This window comes from Molossus molossus, unplaced genomic scaffold (assembly GCF_014108415.1).
Source record: "Molossus molossus isolate mMolMol1 unplaced genomic scaffold, mMolMol1.p scaffold_m16_p_8, whole genome shotgun sequence".
In the NCBI taxonomy this organism is placed as follows: domain Eukaryota; kingdom Metazoa; phylum Chordata; class Mammalia; order Chiroptera; family Molossidae; genus Molossus; species Molossus molossus.
Window position 1 is genome coordinate 105,750,299 of NW_023425402.1, and position 11,961 is coordinate 105,762,259.

General features: G+C 55.5%; 1 protein-coding gene and 1 pseudogene across 2 annotated transcripts in view; both read left to right on the forward strand.

Annotated features, from left to right (window-relative positions):
• Nucleotides 1–11,961, forward strand: part of TMEM181 (transmembrane protein 181) — a 60,083-nt gene extending 48,122 nt beyond the window's left edge. Inside the window, exons 7-17 of one of the 2 annotated variants that reach the window (XM_036249387.1) lie at nt 1,709–1,789; nt 3,292–3,391; nt 3,811–3,941; nt 4,129–4,220; nt 5,117–5,174; nt 6,845–6,947; nt 7,493–7,544; nt 8,808–8,890; nt 10,079–10,168; nt 10,949–11,015; nt 11,382–11,961. In XM_036249387.1, coding sequence (XP_036105280.1) covers nt 1,709–1,789; nt 3,292–3,391; nt 3,811–3,941; nt 4,129–4,220; nt 5,117–5,174; nt 6,845–6,947; nt 7,493–7,544; nt 8,808–8,890; nt 10,079–10,168; nt 10,949–11,015; nt 11,382–11,460 — 936 coding nt within the window. In that variant the 3' untranslated portion in view covers nt 11,461–11,961. The remainder of the gene's footprint in view (nt 1–1,708; nt 1,790–3,291; nt 3,392–3,810; nt 3,942–4,128; nt 4,221–5,116; nt 5,175–6,844; nt 6,948–7,492; nt 7,545–8,807; nt 8,891–10,078; nt 10,169–10,948; nt 11,016–11,381) is intronic. The other variant, XM_036249388.1, reaches the window with a different exon arrangement.
• Nucleotides 5,243–5,385, forward strand: LOC118622162 (annotated as a pseudogene).

The following is an 11,961-nucleotide window of genomic DNA, read 5'->3' on the forward strand; positions in this document are numbered from 1 at the left end:
GGGAGCGGGCGCGTGCAGCCCGTGAGCGCGAGTGGGCCCGTTAGGGCTCGTTCCCGCCTTGGGTGGTCTGCGCACACTCATGCGCTGATCAGTGCCCTGGGAGGGACGCGCGGGGACACTCTGCTGGGTACTTCTCTGTACCACTCTCTTCTCGGTGCTCTGTCCTGTCACAGCTGGTGACTCGTCTCCCTGGACTCCCAGCCCTGTGTCCATGAGCCCGCTGGTTCTGCTTGGGTCCTCCTCGACCCTGGGCAACCCGGGGGTGCAGCCCCTCATCAGCCAGAGATAACTGCTTTCATTGCCTCGTATCCAGGGTCTTAAATTGTGTATTTGTGTGTACTTTTTAATGTTTCAGGCAAGTACGTCTAGTGTCTGTAACTCTGTATCTGTTCTGAAGTGGGTTTTTAAAACTACTCACATGATTTTGTTTTTATTTTGTAATTTGTTGTTGTTGTTGTTAATCCTCACCCAAGGATTTTTTTCCATTGATTTTTAGATAGAATGGAAGAGGGAGAGGGAGGGAGGAAGGGAGAGAGAGAGAGAGAGAGAAACATTGATGTGAGAGAGACACATTGATTGGTTGCCCCCCGCTGGACCCCAGCTGAGGCCCTTGACCTGGAATCAAACCTGTGGCCTTCAGTCCGCCGGCCGACACTAAGCCAAACCAGAGCGGGGCTGCTCACGTGTCGTAATTCAGTGCAGTCACGATGGGGCCCCTTGGCCCTGGTGGTGCATCGTCTGGGGTCTGCCGCGAACTGGCTGGTAACCGAGGTCGGAAGGGCTGCCTCTGCTGTGCCCTCGGCTCTGCTCTGTGACCCTGGCACAAGTGGGCTGCTCGCGGGAGAGCGGACAGCTCATTCCGCTGCACCGTTTGGTTTCAGATTCTTCTTTTCATGGTTCATGTGATCTCTTTTTAGAACGTCCTACCTGCCCACAGTTTACATCTTTTAAAAAATCTGTGTCTTTTCATGGAGAGCCCAGTGTTCTCTAATAAAGAGATGAACAGTGTTGATTTTTTTATATGAGATTTAAAAGCCAAATGCGCTTATTATGGTTATAGAATACCTTATCTGCCAGATTCATCATTAGTATAACACCATTGAAAACTATTTTCAGCTTTAGATAATTAATATTTTCAAAGTCTGTGTTCTTTGATATAAAAATAAACTGTACTAAGTGTTAAAATTTTAGAACATGTAAGAAAGTAGAAGGAAAGAGAACATTTCAGATTACCTATAGTCTCATATCTAGAGGTAACTATTATTAATAGTCTGGTGTACTTTTTACTTATTTATTTTTAATTACTTTAATTTTTTTTTTTTCATCCTCACCTGAGGACATTTTTCCATTTTTTGTACAGATAGAGTGGGAGGGAGAGAGAGGAAGAGAGAGAGAGAGAGAAACATCGACGTGAAAGGGACACATCGAGTGGCTGCCACCCGCACGACCAACCAGGGCCGGGGACAAACTGCAACCTTAATTACTTTAATTTTATTTTCAATCACAGCTGACACTCAGCATTGTTTTGTATTGGTTTCCGGTGTCCCGCATCGTGGTTGGAAAATCATGTGCTCTACAGCGTGGTCCCCCAGTATTTCCAGTAGCACGCGGCACCGTGCAGTCATTACTACACTGTTGACCATATTCCCTGTCTGTGTACTTCCTTTTAGGTGCTTTTTTTAAACTGTCCCCCCACTTTCCATTTTAGTGGAAGACTTACGACCCTGCATTTTCCAAGCTGGAGATTTGGTTCCGGTTCGTCTTTGTGGTGCTCACCTTCTTTGTCACCGTGAGTACCCTTCGCGTGACAGACACGGCAGTCCTCACACGAACGCGTCTTTTGTGAATTCTCACTGTCGGAGTGCGGGCCCCATGGGAGGCTTTCTGAGCTCCGATACCCTGTCCAGGGGCCAGCCTGGTGTTACTGACCGTCTGCGTGTCTGCTAGGGCGCCACAGTGCAAACAGCGATGGTCAGTTCCACAGGGACGTCTGTGTCGCTAGTAGTAATCCCAGGCCACCGACGTGCAGGTGACTGTCATCTGTGTGCACCGGCAGGTGCCCTGCCCCGTGTGGCAGGAAGTCGGCCTGGTTGAGTGACCTTTCATTGTTTGGGCTTTTCGGGAGTGAGGCCCAGGGGGGCGGATGAGGAAGTGCAGGCTGTGGGCTGATTGGGGATCTGAGCCCAGTGTCCACAGCACCGCGTGACTCTGGGGGAAACGCTCACCCTTCAGGCACAGGCGATCCTCAGAGCGGCCGGTCAGTGAAGATGGGGGTTTTCTGTTGGAGGAGGAGGAAGTGGGCCTCACATAGTGACTCACCGCCGTCGGAGGGGTGGCATTCTGCCCACATCTGCTGCCTGTCCCGTGCTGACGCGAGGGTGTGACACTTAGGAGGGGTCCAGTCTTTGCTGTGGTGTCCACTCCAGTTGCCACTGAGGAACACTTGCTTTGCATATACAGAAGGACACAGCTCTTGGGGGACATGAGAGAAGCACCAGACGATGGTGACCTGGGACCTGGGTCTGGACAGAGGGTGGGACACAGCCAGTGGAACACACAGAGCGGAGACCGTGGTCTCCGGCCACGCCCAGGGCTTCCCAGTGAGCTGACTACAGGAAGGTGGAGAGCTGCCATTTACAGCTGGTTAGTCCAAAGTCCTGCTGCTTCCGGAAGCACCTCTGCTACCTGGGTGCTGCTGCCGCAGTCTGGGGCCCGAAGACTGGGCACCCAGGGCCCCGTTCTTGCTCAAGAGAAAGGCCTGAGATAGACTGAGGGAATGACTCATCAACCCAAGAAGTCCGAATTGCCTAGAATATTATTGGCTTGTATTAGGTTATAGAAAAACAAAACATAACCCCAGGCCACTAAATCACAAATTATATAATATTTTAAAGCAGTTTAAAGAAAATTCTCTCGTAGGTCACCACACCTTCTTCGGGGTGTTTTGAGAATGAACACGTCCTCTGACCTCAGCGATAGGCCTTTTTCCCTTGGCTTTTCCTCGGGGAGCCCTGGTACCCTGTCGGTGTTGCCTGCGGGGAGCGTGTGGCCAGGCCCTGGGGGAGTTCTCTGTGGGGCTCTGTTCCACTCCTTGTCCCCTCCTGCCCCATGAGAACAGCTGGTGACCTTCTGACCTGGGCCCCTTTGCAGTCCACCATCTTGTCTCGGTAGTCACTCCGGCAAGGGTTAACTCGGAGTTCTTGGCTGGCGCTGGCCTTCCCATGATCGGGAAGACCTGCCGCGGTGCTCAGCCCGGCGCGCCACGTGGTGACGGGGCTGTCTGGTTCGCAGTGCCTGTTCGCACATTCCCTCCGCAAGTTCTCCATGAGGGACTGGGGCATCGAGCACAAGTGGATGGCCATTCTCCTGCCTCTGCTGCTGCTGTACAACGGTAGGTCCTGCTCCTCCTGGGGCTCCCCCCTTTGGAGCTGGGAGCTGGAGGCAGCCAGGTGGGCTGGCGAGTCCCTGGAGGAACAGCGCCCCCTAGTGTGTGAAGGTGCTGCACCAGGATTTGGAAGATGCCCGGAGCTTTCACACCTGAGTGCTCTGCGGCTGGAACTTGGATGAGCTACAGACACAGCCTCCTTGGAACTTGGCTGAAGGCGGTGAACACTGCCGTCTGTTCCTCTTCCCTGCCCAGAGCTACAGCCTCGGGATTCCCAGGCCTGCGGGGAGGAGCGGGTGGCGCGAGCAGACGGCGTTCTGTAACCATCACTGGGGCCATCTGTTCATTGGCGGTTAGGTTTTTGGGAAAACAAAACAGCCTTTAGTGCACCACCTTCACCAGGTCCTCCTGCCTTCTGCTTTCAGATCCGATCTTCCCCCTCTCCTTTCTGGTGAACAGCTGGGCCCTGGGGATGCTGGACGACCTCTTCCAGTCCATGTTCCTGTGTGCCTTGCTGCTCTTCTGGCTGTGTGTGTACCACGGGATACGGCTGCAGGTGAGCCTCCACCATCCCATCCTGCACTTGCCCTTGAGACCCTGTCTTCAGCCTGGTAGTCAACAGAAGATTCATGCCGTGTAGAAATGATCTGAGTGTCTGCAATCCAGATCTGAGGTCTGTTAGGGGTTAGTGCTTTGCTAAGATTACTAACTTCTCTGTTTTTTATTCTTTTTTTGCTTTTTAGGGAGAAAGGAAGTGTTTGACTTTCTATTTGCCTAAATTCTTCATTGTTGGACTGCTGTGGCTGGCCTGTGTTACACTAGGAATATGGCAGACGTGAGTACTTTTGTCACGTGTGAAGCCTGCCCTGGAAAGGAAGCCTCTGCGCTGTGTACAGACCCCGAGTCGGACTGTGTGTTGTGAGCTCATCCGGGGCCTGTCACCCAGTTTCAAGGCTGGAGACACACGGTCTCTAACCTCAGCTGGGGAAGGGAGACGCGCCTGTCTCTTAGAGCCCTTCTTCAGGAGGCCAGGGTGTCGCCTGCCGGGTCACCTGCCGGCTTGGGGCCCAGGTCCCGCCTGGCTCACCACCGGCCGCCAGGCGTCTTAGCTGCTCCTTCGGCTGCACCTATGAACTTCCCATCCTTCAGCAGCCCCCGAGGCGTCCCTGCTTTGGTGCTTGTGTGCGTCTGTACAATAGTGCCGTGCAGAAGCCTGACGGACTTCCTGCAGAAACTAGTCCCGTCTAAGGGCATGGTTTTGGCACTTGGCACATCGAACTTCATGGCACAATAATGACAGGCCTGAGCTCACACCTTCTCCGCTTCGCGCTCCTGCCCACCTGTCAGCTCTCCGGTTTCAGTTGTCAGCGACGTCAGGGAAGTTCACATGTACTTTTACTGCTTTTGTCGTCCTCTCTGTCTCCTGGTGCCCACATAGTCGTTGCAAGTACCTGCAGAACAGCGCTTAGAGTTGCAAGAGGAACAGTATAGGGACTTTCGAAACGAAAATATTTCCGTTTCCCCGTGGTGAGGGACAGTTACGCTGTAGCATCGTATGTGTTGTCCGTGTGGGACTGAGGATTCTCTGTAAATTTAGGATTACTTTAAAAAACCCTTTACTGTTGGTTAGTAAGTGGTTTGTGTTAATAAGTTTTTTTTTAATCTAAGTGAAAGTATAAAATGAAAAGTAAATTAGTTATTAACCTATTTTTTTTTATAACATATTTTTAGAGTTAATGAATTACACGATCCAATGTACCAGTATCGAGTGGACACAGGAAATTTTCAGGTAAGGATTGTTAACGAAGCCTGAGGATTATTTTTTTAAGCATCGTTTTAAAAGAATGCCTGAATTTTATACTTACCTAGCCGGGGAGACACCATGATCACAAAGGTGGTTTTCCTGGGGCGCGGCTTCTCCGTTGCCCCCTGGGCGTGCTGACCCCATGATTTCCCCAAATGCGGGAAACTCGACTGCACAGTGTGTGGTTACAGCCCTCACGTGCTATGTATACTTAAGTAAAAAACTGATCTTAAAGATATAAAAATAAAAAATGACTGAATTTCGCTCTGGCTGGTTTGGCTCAGCGGTTAGAAGAGTCAGTGTGTGGACTAAAGGGTCACAGGTTCAATTCCTGGTCAAGGACACATACCTGGGTTGTGGGTTCGATCCCTGTCCCTGGTTGGGGTTGTGCAAGAGGCAGGCAATTGCTGTGACTCACATCGATGTTTCTCTCTCTCTGCCTTCCTCCCTTCCACTCTATCTAAAATCGGTGGGAAAGTATCCTTGAGTGAGGATTGACAACAACAAAAAGACTGGATTTTGTAACTTTCATTGTACTGTTGACACGAACTTGCTACCCAGCTCCTTGGGGAGGACTTAGAAAGTTCGCGGGGAGAGGTGCTTGAGTAGCATGAAAAGTGAGCTTCTAACAGCCGTGTTGTTACTCCCAGTCTGTGGCCGATGGTGGAAGCGCCAGGCCAGACGGTGGGTCGGACTTGAGGGCAGCGTTTCTGTTCACTTAGTTCTCAAAGCAACTGCAGGGCCAGCGCTTGGGAGTGTGGCCGTCCTGTGGCTGTCTCCCTCCCTGCCTGACCCTCTCTTCGTCCCTGTAGAGGGTAGTGATGGACGTTCCCTAGGGAGGGGGGTTGACTCACAGGAGTGAGACGGACTCAGGAGGGCGCCCGTCGGCACCTCTCGGTCAGGCGTGGAAGCCACTAGGGCTGCGGGAACCGTCACAGCTCTGGAGAGAACAGAGTGGCCCAGTCTGTTCCCACAGGGAACACCGGGAATCAGAGACCTCGAGGAAGCTGAGCTGATGGGGAAATTCCTTTAGTTACGGGTGAGGAAGGAAAGCTGACCAAGGTCACGGGAGCTGATGAGGCAGAAGCAGCTGCCTGGCTCCCCGACCAGCAGCCCTCTGACCTGGAGCGGGCGCTGGCTCCGAGGAGAAGGGCAGGGACGCCAGGCCCGTGGGGTGGGAGCCTAACCGGAGCAGGCGAGGGCACGCCACCCCCCGGCCCCGCGGGCACGCCCCCCAGCTCCTAGCGCAGGACAAGCGTGCTTGTGTTTCCTGCCGCAGAATCGCGCACGTCTTCTGGACGGCCCACTTCAGTGCCCTGTGTCCAGACGAGAAAACCGAGGGCCAGAAAGCTGAGAGTTGCCTGAGGCTTTCTCAGGGTCTGGTCCTGGAGTCTTTCTTTGACCCCCGCCACGGCTGCACAGGCAGGGCAGAGGCAGGGCCACTGTCGCTCACTGAGCACCCACCGCGTCCCCGGCTGATTAGCAGGGGCTGGGGTCCTCGCGGGGTGGGCTCCCTGCTCTCAGGGCGGGGACAGTGAGACTCGGGGGGCGCTTTCCTGTGGAGGGACCCTCAGGGCCCGGTCCCTGTGGAAATGCCCGCTTCCCTCCCTGCGGGGTGAGGGAGGGTGCCACACCGAGGCTGTGCTGTTTCCTAGGGCATGAAGGTGTTCTTCATGGTGGTGGCCGCCGCGTACGTGTTATACCTCCTGTTCCTGGTAGTGCGGGCCTGCTCCGAGCTACGCCACATGCCTTACGTAGGTAAGCGCCACTTCCTGTGCCCGCGCCGGCCGGGCAGGCTGGGCTTCACATGCGGGCAGGCTGGCGGGAGGCCGCCGGGCACGTGGCCTGGCCTGAGCCGGGGAGACCCCGGAGCTTGTCCCCTCCCCACAGGTGGGAACCAGCGACTCGGCCAGTGCTGGAGGGAGGCCTGTGGGCTGGCAGCGAGCTGGGCCCGGGTACCCGGGCGGCTGTGGGCGCTGCCTGGATCCTTCCACACTGCACCTTGGGGAGAGACTGGCTGGGCCGTGTTCCTAGTCTTTGAGTCAGGAAAAGTCACCCCATTTCATGGGGTCCTTTCCCCCAACCTGTCGCAACAAATCATAATGGCCCTGGCCTCGCTGGGGACCCTGCCGCTCTGACGCGGGCCAAGCGGGTGAGACAGCACCTCTGGGCCTCTGCTCGGGCCGCTTTCAGATCCAGAGGGAAGAGGGGCTTTGCTCAGGGGCTTTCGCTTTATTTTTGTCTGAGACGGAAGGGGAATGTCCTCCAGGGTGGTTTAACGGGAGTATGTCTGTCTCTTTCAGATCTCAGGTTAAAATTTTTGACTGCGTTGACTTTTGTAGTGCTTATCATTAGGTAAGAAAACTTTATTTCTTAAAAGAAGCAAAACTGCATTTTTATTTTACTCTCATGGATGGATGTCTTTTGTCCCTTTCCTGGGGTTAATTTTGGAGAGCTCTAGTTGGAGAGGCTCCGTAGGGCAGAGCGCGGCTGTGGCAGGGCCCGGGCTGAGGGCACCCACCACACGCTGGCCTGTGCTGGCTGAGTGATGCCGGCTCTGACATCTGCCACGGAGGGGAGCAGACTCGTCAAAGATTAGATCCTGCGGTCACTGACCTGCACACGCCCTCAGGGCAGGGCCCGAGGGCCACACCGGCGGGCGCTGGGGGCGCTTGGGAAGGTGTCCTTTTGAATGAGCTACAGATGCCTGGTGGGTTGTTTCTGGTTTGTCTTTCTCTGAATATCAAAATCCAGAGGGAAAAAGCCAGTTCTCTGCATTTGTTTCCCGGTTGTGTGGATGGCGAGTAGGAGGCTGTCAGCCTCTTCCTGGCTGGAGCCCACGGGACGTCCAGAGGCGGCTTCCCTCGGCGATGGGAGGAGCCCGGGGCGCCCGCGCCCTGCCCTCAGCAGGGCACCCTCCCGAGGTGTGAGGACTCCGCGTGGACGTGGGGACGCACTTGAGTGTTGTTCCGCGGTCTGTGGAGCGCGGTGCAAACCGTGTCCCTGAGCTCGTCACACGTCCCTCACACACCGTGACACACCCTCAGCCCTCCGCCCGCCCCCACACTGCCCGTCCACAGGCCCGGAGCCTCTGCCTACTCGCAGTGACCTCTGTGGTCCGTCTTAGGACTTGTTACGCTTCGGGGATTTTTTCATACAGGTTTCCAGGGGGTTCATTCATGTATTGAGCAGATGTTTGAGTGCCCACGTGGGTCAGGAGGCACCTTGTCAGGACCTGTCACTGTTCATCAGCACAGGTGTCTGGCAGGCCTGTGACTGTGCCAAGGGGACACGTGATGATGGGACGCTGGTATTGTAGGAGACGGTCTTGAACCAAGCGAGTGAGAGGAGGAGGGTCGGGGGATGGGCCGAGCACGAGCTTCCAGGCCTGATTCGAGACTGACTGGCCATCGTCAGGGTTAGCTGACTGTGTCCCAGCAGCCGGCCCCCCGGCCCTGAGACCGAGCCCAGCGGCAGAGGCTAATGCCTGTGGTGGACACGTTTCCAAGCAGAGACAACAGTAATGAGACTGTAACTGTTAACAGGGTGAATGTAACAACTTATACAGAGCTAGTGCTCTTCCTTTGTATATTTTACATTTGTCTCTCCTTTTTTCAGCATCGTCATCCTTTATTTAAGGTTCGGAGCACAAGTATTACAGGACAATTTTGTAGCTGAACTGTCAACTCACTACCAGAATTATATCCTTTTCCTGGGAGACATCAGGCTCCAGGAGTGGTCTAGATGGAGTGGTCTAAGCATCGAGAGGAGGCAGGCCCCCTCCTTGTGGCCTGACTGCGGAGCACTTGGGGGACCCCCACCTGTCTGCCCTGTGCTCACCTGGCCCCCTGCAGCCCCAGAATGTGTTGTTCCTCATACACGGCAGCTCAGCTCAGGGTGGAGTCAGCCCCCAGGTCATTACCAGGTGGAGTCAAGCCCGGGACCCAGTGTCCGCGGCCACTCTCGGCCTCTCCTGCCACACCCAGAGTCTCCGGCTGCAGCGGCGTCAGGCTGTGGTACTGAGGGCAGTTTAAGCCTGTCTCCTGGGAGGGCTCAGAAAACTGCGGGACCTCCGTGCATTCCTGCATGGGTGCCCGAGGCTGGAGTTCTCCAGCGCCCTGTGGCCAGGCATCCAGGGATGGGGGCACCCAGGGATGGGGCACCCAGGGAGGGGGGCTAACCCTTAACGTCTTGGTTTCTTCCCTGGGGCTTCTTGCATCCTTAGAATTAATTCATGATTTTTCAAATATTTGTGACTGCATTTCACACTAAATTTTTATCAGATTCTCAAAGGGGTCTGTCACCAGGGAAGAGGTAAGAATGAAGGTTTGAGGGTCTGTTTTCAGTTCTTTTTAATCCTCACCTAAGGACACTTTTCCATTGATTTTTTTTTTTTTAGATGGACTGGGAGGGAGGGAAGGAGAGAGAGAAACATCCAAGTTAGACATGTTGATTGATTGCCTCCCACACGACCCCAGGGCTGGGGATCAAACCCGCAACCGAGGTACGTGCCCTTCACCAGGAATCAAGTCCGAGACTCTGGTCTGTGGGCTGACACTCTCACCGCGGAGCCAGATCGGCCAGGGCTGTCTCCACTTCATCTCACGCCTGCGGCCTCCCCCCCTGCTGGGTCTCAGTGGGCCCTGCCTCCTCGGAGGTTCCCATGGGTAGCAGAGAGCAGGGCTCACCTGTTACCACAGGTAACCTTGAAAGGCGGCTGTGACCTCCGGCTGTGGCCTGGCCCCGGGCGTCCTGAGGTCTGGGCTGGGGCCCGAGAGCCCCGGGTCAGCGGTGAGGGTGCTGCAGGTGGGAGGCAGGCGACCAAAGCAGACACCAGTGGTGCCGACTGTGGGGTGTCCAGGGCCAGCTGCTTTCCTTGACGCTGTCACCAGCTGAGTTCTTATCCTTCTACGGCTTGTTGAACTTCTACCTCTACACGTTGGCCTTTGTGTACTCCCCATCGAAGACCGCCCTGTACGGTGAGCCGCCCGGGGCCAGGCAGCTCGGCTCCCTTAGTGCGGGGCCGGACCCGGTGCCCCTTCTCTAGCAGGGAGACAGGTCACGTTCACGGTGAGCTCTGGGTTTCAGTCAGAACAGCGTGTGTGGTTACAGTGCAAGGTGAGCCATGTTCGCGGGTGCCCGCACAAGCATGATGCCCGTCAGCACGTGCATCAGTCTGTTGGATGCTCGTGCGTGAGCTCTCGGGAGAAAGCCACAGTGGAGAGTCTCCTCCCCAGAAATCAGAACCAAGAACAGCAGAACAGCCAGTTGCACAGGGAACGAACAGGATGAGAACTTGCTGGAACCTGGGTGGGGCCTAGCATGTCAGGACCACCCCTGACTTTGACATCCTGTGAGCTCTCAAAGCACCTTCACGAGAAATGTCATTTGCACTTCACAGCAGCTCCGTGATATAGGTGCAGCTACTGTCGTGTAGGGACGAAGAAACGGAGACATGTGGCTCGCTGCAGGCCCGGGCAGAGGGGCAGGGCGGGCGGGCCCAGGCCTCCCGGCCGCCTTCCGCCCGCTCCCTGAGCGCTTAGGGAACAGGCCGGAGGCAGCTCCCTCTACTGGGGGGGCTCCCCGGGTTCCAAGCAGTGAGCTGCCCTGGCAGGCAGGCAGGCGAGAACACGCTCAGGGCCCACACAGGCGATAAATGGTGGAAGCTGGGATTTGAATCCAGCTTTCTGACGTCTGTCCTTCTAGGACGAGATCCTCCTCACCAGACTAATACCCCAAATGCTCGTGTTGGTTTTCAGAGTCCCAGCTGAAAGACAACCCTGCGTTCTCCATGCTCAATGACTCCGACGATGATGTCATCTATGGGTAAGTCACTGCGCCCGGAAGGCTGTCCCACGGGGAGCATTCAGTGGGTTTTGCTGAGCAGGGCATTAGCGTTCCCCTGGCTGGCAGTGTCACGCGGTCTCACGGTTCCGTTTCCATGCTGTGTGGCTGAGACTGGACGGTGTTCCTCTATGCTGAACACCCCCAGCGAGCGGTGACCACAGGAGGGCCAGTTCTTTGTGGATGGGGGCCCTGGTGACGGGGGGTGGGGCCGAGGAGTGGGCCCTGTCAGCAGGCCACGGAGATGGGGAGAGCGAAGCTGAGATGAGGTCTCGTTCGAACGCGTGGCAGTGTGGGAGAATAGAATCTGCAAAAGCGGACTCGTGTTGAGGGTCTGTTTCCTAACAGGAGCGACTACGAAGACATGCCCCTGCAGAACGGCCAGGCCATCCGCGCCCAGTACCAGGAGGAGTCCGAGAGTGACTGAGCTGCGGGGCAGCGGGACGGCGGGGAGCACCTGCCTGCCCCGAACCCGCCGCGTCCAGACTTGGCCTAGAAGCAGAGATTTCCTGGTCCTTATTTGTTTACATATTTTTGAAAGGAAAACCAAAACTGAGGACACCTTCTAACGCTGGGCCTCATGTATTGTTGGAGTGGCTGCATTCCCTGGGGAGGAGAGGCCCTGGCACAGCCGATGCTTCTTCAGAGATTTCAGATGAGGGAGAGCTTATCAGGGGTAGGGAGGACATTGCTCCTGTTTTTAGTAGAGAGAATTATGTACTTATTTAAAAAAAACTTTACTAATTGCGAGTTTGTGGAAAACCTTTCTGGATGAGGTCCACAGCATGGTAGGATCCCTTTTCCCCCGCCCCTTTAAACTCCCAGGGAAGCCTGTTTGTTCCCACGGAGTGGCCCGCGCTCTGGATAACCAAGCATCTGAGTGACCCGCAGCTCCCGTGGCTGTGACCCCAGCTCCCGTGGCTTTGAC